General features: G+C 29.5%; 2 protein-coding genes across 3 annotated transcripts; one reads left to right on the forward strand and one right to left on the reverse strand.

Moving 5' to 3' along the window:
* Positions 1-675: 675 nt before the first annotated feature.
* Positions 676-2,558, reverse strand: LOC108745973 (ejaculatory bulb-specific protein 3-like). Its single transcript, XM_018482423.1, has 2 exons — positions 2,356-2,558; positions 676-929 (listed from the first exon to the last, which is right to left on the reverse strand). The coding sequence occupies exons 1-2, from the start codon at positions 2,552-2,554 to the stop codon at positions 769-771; spliced, it is 360 nt and encodes a 119-aa protein (XP_018337925.1). The 5' UTR covers positions 2,555-2,558; the 3' UTR covers positions 676-768.
* A 2,547-nt stretch (positions 2,559-5,105) lies between these two features.
* LOC108745954 (probable medium-chain specific acyl-CoA dehydrogenase, mitochondrial) lies at positions 5,106-8,470 on the forward strand. 2 transcript variants are annotated; one of them, XM_018482392.1, is made up of 11 exons: positions 5,106-5,128; positions 5,549-5,627; positions 5,802-5,880; positions 6,421-6,588; positions 6,716-6,816; positions 6,988-7,068; positions 7,148-7,278; positions 7,450-7,558; positions 7,646-7,786; positions 7,879-8,154; positions 8,288-8,470. In XM_018482392.1, the coding sequence occupies exons 2-11, from the start codon at positions 5,613-5,615 to the stop codon at positions 8,438-8,440; spliced, it is 1,254 nt and encodes a 417-aa protein (XP_018337894.1). In that variant the 5' UTR covers positions 5,106-5,128; positions 5,549-5,612; the 3' UTR covers positions 8,441-8,470. The 2 variants fall into 2 exon arrangements, with proteins under 2 accessions (XP_018337894.1, XP_018337893.1); XM_018482391.1 differs by lacking the exon at positions 5,106-5,128 and adding an exon at positions 5,135-5,258.
* Positions 8,471-11,897: the final 3,427 nt, after the last annotated feature.

Below are 11,897 nucleotides of genomic sequence, written 5' to 3' on the forward strand. Positions count from 1 at the left end.
ACAAAAATAAATTTGTATAAAGTTTTAAATTAATTTAAATAATACTTTAAAATTTATTTTTGCTAAGATCTTCTTTAGAGAATATATATATATCTACTAGCAGTTATGTTGGATAAAAACGGGCTGTGAAAATTTACATACAGAAACATAACTTCGTAATTTTATAAGATATTATAAGATAAAATTCACACAATAAATTAACTTGTTTGAATTTTCAATTTCGTTTATTAAAATTCAACAACTTTTATTTGCATATGTTTATAGAAGATGCAAAATTACAATTTTTTTGTTCAATAATTCATTGAACCATCCCTCCTATGGATAGTCGGTACGCTTCTGTCCTGAGAATTTAGTACAGAGACGAACCATATCTTTTTCGATATAATTTTATCGATAGTGTCAAAAAGTGTATGTAGTTCACAAACTGAAAATGAATGTATTAAAAGTAGTGTACGGGCTTTTTTGGCGATAACAGGAAAAAAACCGGCATGACCTCTCTCAAATTTTTCTCTGGTAATACGTACATATCAAATATAAGAATACGGCAGATAAGACTAAGTTGATGACGATTATAAAATAAAAAGAACAGAATTGAATTTAATTTATGCTTTTATTATACCAATATAACACTATAGTATATAGCATTATATAGTTTGTACACTGAATTAGTTTTCATATGTAATAATTTTCTACATAAATCATTATTTCATGAGTCATTATCCTCGTCGGAGTTTTTTTTCGGTATTTGTTATCAGCAAGTCAAGTCCTTTAAGCATTTTTATTTTGAGCTTTCTCTATAGTCTTCTTAATAAATGCTTCCCATTCTTCGGGCTTATTCTTTGTATACCAATCAACTAAGCTGTCCAAAAGATTTTTTTGTTTTTCGGTGCATTTTCCGCACTGCGTTTGCAAAGCTTCACCTATGACCTCTGAAATCACACGACAAATTAAGTTACACACTTATCCGTTTTATAACATAAAAGATTAAAAATAGAATTCATAAAAATAAAAAAGATGAGGAAAAAAAAATTTGAAAATCGATATTTAAAAATGCCGCAATATTTCTCAGCGTTAATGCAAATCATGTATGTTCAAAGAGTCTATCTTTTGTTCAGCACATTTCTGAGAAACTGCTTATTCAAAGAATACAGGAAATTGGTCAACCTTTAAATCGATAAAGTTAAGTTAAAGACACCGCGCGCACTGTCTACCGCGTTAGACTTTTATTAGCTGCTTTAATTTAATTTTAAAATTTTTCCAATTAAGTTATTTTATCATATGATTATATATAACCAATCTACTTAAATATTTTTATTAATCTTTGATTATTGATTAACTTGTTTATTATTTGTTTTCTATTTTTTATTACACACATATTTAAATATTTTACATTTTTCAATAGAAATATATGCAATATTTTTATAATGTTTATTTGAGAGTAATTTATTTTTTACATTGAGAATGTGAATTATAAATTTAAAATTAGAATTCGACCAATTATATAATTTTAATTTCTGTTTTTCTCAATTATTAATTAAATTCTAATTTCCAATTTACAATCCTTTTTTTAACGTTTAATATTAAATTCATTTTTTTCAATTTTTTCATGTAATTTCCGAATAAAATCCAATTACCGGTAACAATAAATGATGAATTATCCAACTACTTATTCGGCAAATTAGCTAACGGTACATACCTTATAGTTTAATCATCTTTAATGATCAAAAAAAGCTTTTTGAATTAAAATATGAAACTTATTTGAAATTAATTGAATGTTTATTTCCGTTTACTATATTTTTATTTTTGAATAATGAAACTTAATAAGGACTGTTAAAATTCAAAATTATTAGAAAAATAGGACATATGAGAGTATCGCGCGATACTTGATGTTGCGCAAAAATTTACAAATCAAACGATTAATAAATCAAAACATAAATATGTATATTAGCTTGCTTAAAAGCTTCGAATGTTTCGGCCACATTCGGGGCCATCTTTAGCAATGTACAAAGAATTAGAGAAGAGATTTGCTGCAGTCTTGCGTAATAGGTAAGTTCCAGTTCAGATTCAAAAATCTCTGATTTGTCCTATTTGTCTAATATATAATAATTTTTTATTTCTAATTCGACTCATCGTAGATCTCTCGTTATAGTAATTGTTAATTATATTCGAGAGAGAAAAACTACAAATGTCTCAGGTATTATTTTATACTTAAAATTAGTTTTAATTAATCACAAAGCGATAGAGAAAAAATAATATGATAGATATGAGAGTATACAATATATGTATATTTCGTATACATATATATATATATATATATATATATATATATATATTGTGTGTGTAATGTAAGAATACCAGCAAAGAATTTTGCATCTGCAGTCTTGCATGGTGCAGTGCCCACGAAGCAGTTGTAATATTGCGCTCGCAATTTGTCGTTCTCCAAAATTTCATAAATATTGATATCGTCGTATCGATCCGTATAGAGTTCTTTCTCTGCGAATACACATGTCAATGCAACGGCGATGATCGTTACGATGAGGCTTAGTCGAGCCATTGTTTCTTTTTACCTTTACACAAATCTCTCAATAGAATTACTAAAGTAATCAACAGCTGCTCATTCCATTTATAGAGATTAGTCGTGGGAAAAAAAGTTGTTATGTAAGACAGAACATCTCGCACCAATAACGTCTTCATTCCTTGTATTCATTAGAATACAAGGAATTAAAAAAAAAGACAACTTTTTGCAAGAATAGAAGAAGTCTTTATAGAAAAGTTTCTTTTTCTTTCATAAAAAAGATGATAAATTATCAAAATTACATCGATATCAAGCTTGAATTGACATGAAACAGCAATTTGAAAAATATAAATTTAGATAAAATTGTTATATATATATAAAATATATTTTTATTGTAACGTTCCAATAAAATATTCAAAGGGGTATGTTTATATACTTTTTTTTTATTTTAAGTAAGTTCATAAAACATACTGTCAAAGTTATGGAAAATCCAGAGATCCCTGTGTATTCCCAGAAAGCACAGAGGGTTCAAAAAGAATTCAAAAAGGATTCAGTTGTTATGTCGCCAGTTTAGAAATCATTTTCAGACACAAAAAGAATTCTTTTTCTGAACGATTCTGATAAGAATTCTTTATACATTTGAAAATGAACTCGGAATTGATGACATACGATTGAATTCTTTTTGTACTATCTGAGTTTACAGCGTTTTTTTTTGTTTGTTAATAACTTATATACACCGGATTGGCAACATTACCTCATAAAAATAACTCGTTACTTCTTTATTATTCATTATCGTTTATTCTTTTACCTAAAAAATAATTCGTTATCGTTATCCGCGTTATTGATTTGCAAATGTAACGAGTCGTTTTGGCTAATCGTTTCTGTTTAGATAGTGCGAACTAAACTGAGTCGAAAAGTCCTTTACCATTTTGCAATTTTCGCGATAGTTAACAAGATACTAATTACTAAACATCGCTAATTATTAATTTTTAATAATTTTGTTACTCAAATACTATCAATACTTTACAGAAAAACAGCGAGAGACAAAAATTGTCCACTTTCTTCTCATAAAGTTCTGAGAATTTTTTCAGAATTTTTTAATACCGCATTTTCTCATGTTGCGTTGGTAGAAATAAGAAAATGCAGTACTAAAAAGTTAATAAAAAATTCTGAAAAATTCTTAGAATTTTATGAGAAGAAACTAAATGATTTTTGTCTTTTGTAATGTTTTTGCAAAGTTGATAGTATTTGAGTAAAAAATTATTCAAAACTAATATTTGGCAATTTTTAGTAATTAATATTTTGTTAACTATTGCGAAAATTGCAAAATGGTAGAGAGGACTTTTCGACTCAATTTAGTCCGCTCTATTTATACAAAAGCGATTGGCCAAAACTTACGGGACATCCTGTATATATATATATATATATACATATGTATATATCATAGTTATTAATAAATATTGTATATATGTTGATTTATGAATGAGTTACAGTTGTGAATGTTAAGAGATCAAATAATAATCTTTGTTCTTTGGTTTCTTTAATTATACATAATATATGAATTATTTATAACATGAGGTATATTTCAATTGAAGATGATTGAGCTCTGATAATAACTATATGATTGGATGCGATATTGTAAAAAAAGAAGCAGGAAAACTACGTGATGTGCATGTTAGTCATAAATCTAAACTACAAAGTGCATGAAAAATTCTGAGAATTGCGATTAATCAAGATATTTGTTTGTTGCGTTTATATTGTTATCACAAAAACATTCCTATTTTTTCCTGTTGAAATAAATAAACTTTTCCTACTATAACATCTTACAACCATACATTCCTAGCAAACGAGAAATGTGAATCATTCGTGAATTAATATTTTTGAAAATCTGAATCTATTTCAATTCATTTCAATCCATTCTGGGTTGCGCTGAATATGGCAAAACTGTCAAAGGCTTTTTTTTTTCTTTCGATATGTATGGAATAAATTAGCTCACGAAGAAAGAAGATGAAACAAATGTTCAAACAATTTCGGTGTGTAAATAACGCAGCAGAAAAACATTCATTTCTTACATTATCTATCATTTCCTGATTTCAAAGTTCAAAATGCAAAAACAAGATTCTTAAACTATGACCATAGTAAGAGTATATTATTTATGACATATTTGCATCGTAAATGTTTTTATCTAGAATTATTTGTCTTATTCTATGTACATTTATCTCTCGAAGGAATTTGTCAATAAGAACATTAATTTAATATTTATCTGTAATAAAAATTAAAGTATTATGATTCTATTCGGTGGTCCTCTTTTCTTTAAATATATAAACATTTTTATAATATAAAACATAATTTTAAAAAACATACCGTTCTTTTTAGATGGCTCATCCTCCGTAGATGTATTAGCCACCGGAAATATCTGTCCATGGTTATATTTCTCAACACGCTTTGTGAACGTAGAGACACATTAATATATCTTATCGGCAGTTTCACAAAATAGATATGTATCTACTTAGTTCCATGTTCAAACGAACATTAAAACGAACATTGGTGCGCTAGTGTACGGAGTTCCACATTCTATGTAATTCCTATTTTCTCCTCTTGTCCTTATTTTACGTATGTTTCATCATGAAAGAGAAGAATTGTTTAAAATCTGATCGAAATCAAATACGCCATTAAATATTTTACTTCGAGAAAGAATTAATGAAAGATTTATTTTTTCCGTTTTCACATCACTCCGGCCAGGGTATCGATCATATAACTTTTTCTTTAGAGCGAAAACGTGAAAAGTGAAAAATTTTATGTATATATCTACATACATACATAACACTTTCACTTTTCACGTTTCCACTCTAGAGAAACAGTTATATGGTTGATACTCAGAATTCGATGATGTATATATTTGTTCCCATCTTTTTTACGTTGAACTTTGTACTTTAAACCTGTACAGTGGCAAACTATTGAGCACTGTCTTTTCTCTTTTGTTATCATTATTTCCACTCTATAATTATCGCACTGTCATTGATTTTGTTCAAGTGAAAACAACTGCAACTGCGAATATCATTCTTTAAATCTGTTTGAAAAAAAATATTGATACACCATGATGCTCAGGCAGGTAAGTGACAAAAAAATGCCAATTGTTCAAATTTGTTTAATTATTGAAATCACACATTATATCATTTCTTCAATTTTTTTATGTTCCATTTTTATGTTCCACGATAGCTGCACTGTTATGTTACTCGGATTTTAATTATTCATTTCTATATCTTGAAATAAAAAATGTTTTCAGGTATTTAACCCAAGATTATACCAAAATGTGGTACGATCCTTCTCAGCAACTGCTGAATCCACGCAAGGATATAATTTTGGTTGGTATATTTATGTCTTACAAAATATAGAGTATATGAAGATCTATTGTTCAATATATTAAAAGAACAAAAAAAGATACGTTTATATATGTGTATATATATATATATGTATAATAACACATTTTATCCGGAATACATCCCGGTCCTTAGGTTGTTCAAAGGACGTACGAATATCCTTTGGATGTCCTCAGGACGTCCCATGGAGGTCTGTGCTGTTAGGAATATGTATACAGAAATATTCTTATTTACATAAACGTGATACATGTAAATAATATATTTCAGACTACATAAGTTGAATTAAATGTATCAAGAAATAGGAAAGCATAACATTATTATCTGATTATCGTTTCACATTATTTACACTTTTATAAACAAGATTGTTCAAAGTACTTCTTGAGTAAGACACAAAATTTAAATACTTCAAAAGAAATTTTTTACATATAATTTTCTACACTGCATATTTTTACATATTTTTTGCATATTTTTACATATTATCTGATTTTAAAATATAATTATTACTGTCTCATTGAATTGTTTTAGAATTATCAGATACTCAAAAGGAAATGCAAGAGCTAGCACGGAAATTTACGAAAGAAGAGATTATTCCAGTAGCTGCAGAGTATGATCGAACTGGAAAATATCCATGGGACATTATTAAAAAGGCATGGAGTATTGGTCTTCTGAATAAACATATTCCACAACATTGTGGTATGCTAAATTTATCAGAATTATATCGTATACATATATCTTGCTATAAACTATTATAATAATATTGCTAAAAAAATAATATTATTGATGCAAAAATAAGATTGATAATAATTATAATCTGTTCTAGGTGGTATGGAAGCTAATATTTTTGATTCATGCTTGATTACGGAAGAATTGGCTTATGGTTGTACAGGAATGGTAACTGCAATAGAAACCACAAGTCTTGGAGTAAGTTTATTAACAGTATTCACTTCTAGATCATATAATATTCTAATTCTTTCAGCAAATTAAAAATTAATTTTTCTTTAATTTTATTAATTTTCAATTTTTCTAAAATTATATATTTTAATTTATTTAATGTAGCAATCGTACATATATTTTATGTATTTTTTTATTCAGCAAACTCCAGTTATCATAGCTGGAACGAAAGAGCAGCAAAAGAAATATCTTGGAAGACTTGTAGAAGAGCCATTTGTTGCGGTATATATAAATCTGAAATTAAACTTATGAAAGCTAAATTAAAGTTAATGTTGCATAAATTGAATAATATTATTTATAGGCATATTGCGTTACTGAACCTGGTGCAGGATCTGATGTAGCAGGTATTAAGACCAAAGCTGAGAAGAAAGGAAAAGAATGGATAATTAATGGCACCAAGATGTGGATTACAAATGGTGGTGTTGCCAACTGGTACGAGACAATGTGCTTTATTATTTAGTATTAATTTCTAAAGAGACAATATATTTCATTATATATATATATATTTCATTTTATATATATATATATATATATATATATATATATAGTATTCACTTCTAAAGGATATCACTTACACTTTTAACACAACTTCTTATTGTACAGGTATTTTGTTTTAGCAAGAACAAATCCAGATCCAAAAGCTCCAGCTAATAAAGCTTTTACAGGTTTTATTGTGGAACGTAATAGTGATGGCTTAACTCCCGGTCGTAAGGTAATTCTTGATGATAATTTTTTATTGTTATCCTATTTAATCGTTAACTTAAATTTGACTTATGATAATTTTTTTTTATATGTTAAGGAAATTAATATGGGACAAAGAGCAAGCGACACGCGAATGATAACATTTGAAGATGTTCGCGTTCCCGAAGAAAATGTATTGCTTGGAGAAGGAGAAGGTTTTAAGATAGCTATGAAGACTTTTACTAGAACTCGATCACCGGTAATATTTCATTAAATTTATCCATTAGGTGCCAAATAAATATAGATCATAAGATGTGTGCAAGTATATTTTTACATTTAACATTTTTACAGGTAGCGGCAGCAGCTACTGGTTTAGCTCAGAGAGCTCTAGACGAAGCAACAAAATATGCACTGGAACGTAAAACATTTGGTAAACCAATAGCGGAACATCAAGTAATAGCTTTCATGCTAGCGGATATGACTATTGGTGTTGAGACTTCTAGAATGGCATGGATGAAGGCAGCCTGGGCTACTGATAAAAATTTATCGAATGCTACAATGCTCGCTAGTATTGCAAAATGTTATTGCAGTGATGTAGCTAATAAATGTGCTACAGACGCTGTACAGGTAAAGTACAACACAATAACTTATATTAATGAATGTTTTTTATTAAACTATATTTTTATTTAACTACAGTTAGCAAGGAGATGAAATTGATTCGATATGTTTTTATAATTTATCATATATAACTTTTTTTTAGGTTTTCGGTGGTGCAGGTTTCAATTCTGAGTATCCAGTAGAGAAGCTTATGCGCGATGCCAAAATTTATCAGATATATGAAGGTACTGCGCAGATTCAAAGACTGATTATATCGCGGGCTCTCTTCGACGAAGCTAAACAAAGGAACAACTAAGTAACTGTACGTCGATTTAAATTGCATCATAAAATTTATTTTTATATTTATTATACTATATATAGTATTTTTATTATCTATAAGATAATTGAAAAGTAACGCGTTATTTACAATTACGAAACATCGTTATCGTTACAATTATTTTTTCAAATAACGATTTAAGATAACGACATTATATTATTTTGTTTTGATTTATATTGATGATAATGTAATTATATTTTTGGGTAAGTATAACAAATATAAATGTTTTATTATTAGTTTATACATGTACGTGTATGGAACGTGCATAAGTGAGTATAAAAAAAGAGTTACGTGTTTGACCATATTAATCATAGATTTGAGGTAATTATAGGTTTTGCTGAATTTGGTCAATTAGCGACATAGATAATTGAATGCCATTCTGAAAAAAAAAAATCAATTTGGTGAAAAAATAACGAAATTGTAACGATTTGATACTTTTGGAGTAATGATAACGCTAACGAGTTACTTTTTACAATGAGTAATCAGAGATGGTAACAAATTACTTTTAATTATGATGATAAATTTATACATATATATATTTTTTTATCTTATTATATATCGAATTATTTTATATAATATTCGATTATATATATATATCGAATATATTATACATTAATATAATATAAATGTTGAAATTTTTATACTTAATGATATAATATACATATATGTGTACACACACACACATATTACAAATAAATAGAGTCCGATCGAAATTTCGGTTTCGGTTTCGATCAGTTTTGGTAAAAAATCAGGATTTAATTTCGATTTTCGTCAAAATTAAGAGCAATCTTTCTTTCGGTGGATAAACTGTACAAGTTGCAATGCGCCAGTGTTCAAAAAACAACTGTTTGATTTTAGGTATTAACTCGTTGATTAAACTTAAGATAATTTGAGTACAAATTTTGATGTGATCCTAATAATAATTGTTGATTTCTATAAAAATTGAGGATGCAATATTATTATATTGTTATAATTCGATAATTTAATAAAACCTTATTAAAAATACTAAAAATAAAGGTATAACTATAAAAATATAAAATATATAATTCTATAATTTTACAATCAATAAAAAAATATCTTTATTTTAAAAATGATAAACATTAAAAAAATCATAATTAATCTAAGATAAGATAAAGTCTGTGAAACGAACGTACAGCACCCATTAATATAAAGAATTCGATGATCACCTCATAATTGTTAAAATAATTATTATAAATAACAATGAATAATTTAAATAATAAAGATTAATAATTAATCCATGTAATAATCAATTGACTATTATTAACATAAATAAAATAATTGGAGTAATATAATATATTAAATAGATTTATTTAACTATAAATATATTTTTCCTAAACAATTTAATAGCATCTTTGAAAGACTGAAAGACCTGCCTTAACTCCTATTTTATTGGGTCCCTTACGATCCTGAATATATCCTAAAAATCTTTCGCTCTAATAATTTTAAAAATACCACCCTAACTAATACATAAATTTCTAAAATGATCTAATTAAATTTAATAATATATAATTTAAATATGTTAAAATTATTACTTATATAATTTCTCTTTTATTCCTATATTTAATATTAAAGAGTATATAAATTTACCACAATTTCTGAAAATCATATACAGTCTGTATAAAATTAATCCAAAAATGTAAATTTCAATTTTGGTCGAAAAAAAATGTGATTCCGTTAGCTCCTCTTTTTTCTTTTCTTTTTTTTTTTTAATAACATCTAAATTTCGGTTTCGTTTTTTTTTTCGGCTGAAACTGAAGGACGATCGAATATTCGTTTTTGGTTTCGACTTGAAATGTGATTTCGATTGGATTCTAAAAAGAGAAGCCTTATTGGGTCATAGCAGATAGTTAATTGTATTTTATATGTATATATTAAATTTTTGTACATACTGTGTAAATGTTTTATGAATGTTTAGAAAGTTGAAATATAATAAGAAAATTTCTCGATTTAATTCAGAAAAACATAATAATCCATTTTAATAAAAAATACTGTAAAAATTATCAAAGACTTAAGAAAAAGACATATGATATGAGATGTTAGAAAGTTGCAATTTTAATTTTTGATATATATATATATATCTTGATATATTATCTAATTTCGTATGCACGTATTTACATTTTCTGAAATTCGCGAAAGAACTTTATTTTTTAGATATTAAATTATTTTCAATAATTTAATATCTAAAAAATAAAGTCCTCGAAAAGATTACAATTTACGAAAAGTTTTTCTTTTTATTCTAGAGAACTCGATAATATCCGAGTTTCTAATGTGTTCAAGACACTTGCACTTTCTAACAATAAGGCGACGAAAAGAAATTCATTTGAGCCATTCTTCGAATCGAAATAAATCAAACATAGACTGCACACGATCCGTGTATACAATTTAGCCGACAAAAATGAAAGAGACATGATGCGAAGACGGCCAGTCTCTGTCTTTTTCTGGTGTAATGTTGATAGAAAGAAAGGAAGATTGTCCGTTTTCAAGCTCTCTTTCTCTCTTATTTCTCTTAATGACATTAGACATACTATTTAGATGCGGATGGCGCGGTCCATGTTCTACGTCTTTGATCGTGAGCGAAAACTGCCGTTTTGAAACGGGCGCGGTTTCGCGACAGACGGCGCTGGTCGCGTCGCGACAAGGAGTACGTTAGTCAAGTGCATTGTTCATTGAAAAACGTATTACGGCCGCATTATGTCCGTCGGACCGTAGCCTTTTTCACGCGGTTTTACTCGGTGAAGTCGCGCGTGACGAGTTATGCAACGTACGCCGCGTAAGGGCGGCCCGCGCCGGGCGATCGGACACCGCGGCAGCTGACCTACTTAGAGCTCGGCCTATCATCGTCGTACCTCACGACGCGGCGGCGAATCGTGTCGCCGAGCACGCGAAAGGAGAGGTTCGTGACAAATCCCCGGTGGTTAGGGTTCGTTAGAACGGCCGAAAAAGCCGGCCCGCACGAGTCGGTCCCGCGGTATCGTCGTCATCCCGGATCCGCGGAACGACGCAGGCCGCGATTGCCGGCCGTCGGCGGCGAAGGAAGCGGGGCCGGGGACGGACACCTTTTGGAAATTGCGTCTTTCCGCCCGCGACGGAGCTCGCCGATGAGGCGCAGGGCCGTAACCGCCGTAACTTTCCACCCGGCTCCGGCTCCTCTGCACCGACCGACCGACCGACCGACCGAGCCGGCATGATCATCTTTCTCCCTTTTCTGCTCTCTTTTCACCTTCCTCCGTCTCTTATCTCTTTGTATCTCGGAAGCGACGGAAGACGTGCTTTTGTCGCTGTTTCTCGATAGCCGGTGGCGAGCGAGAAAGCGAACGCCGGCGTATCTCACTATTCATGTACACGCTCGCGATTACGCGGTTTTCCCTTTCGTTCGGCCACTGCCGTACACACAAGCGCTCGGCGTAACGGGGTG

This window comes from Trachymyrmex septentrionalis, unplaced genomic scaffold (assembly GCF_001594115.1).
Source record: "Trachymyrmex septentrionalis isolate Tsep2-gDNA-1 unplaced genomic scaffold, Tsep1.0 scaffold16, whole genome shotgun sequence".
In the NCBI taxonomy this organism is placed as follows: domain Eukaryota; kingdom Metazoa; phylum Arthropoda; class Insecta; order Hymenoptera; family Formicidae; genus Trachymyrmex; species Trachymyrmex septentrionalis.

Excerpts from the sequence above, each read along its gene's own strand:
- LOC108745973 (XM_018482423.1), bottom strand. The coding sequence starts at position 2,554 with ATGGCTCGACTAAGCCTCATCGTAACGATCATCGCCGTTGCATTGACA. Across the intron at positions 930-2,355 it reads AGATGCAAAATTCTTTGCTG|AGGTCATAGGTGAAGCTTTG; the intron begins GTATTCTTACAT and ends GTGTGATTTCAG.
- LOC108745954 (XM_018482392.1), top strand. Across the intron at positions 6,589-6,715 it reads ACATATTCCACAACATTGTG|GTGGTATGGAAGCTAATATT; the intron begins GTATGCTAAATT and ends AATCTGTTCTAG. Across the intron at positions 8,155-8,287 it reads GTGCTACAGACGCTGTACAG|GTTTTCGGTGGTGCAGGTTT; the intron begins GTAAAGTACAAC and ends ACTTTTTTTTAG.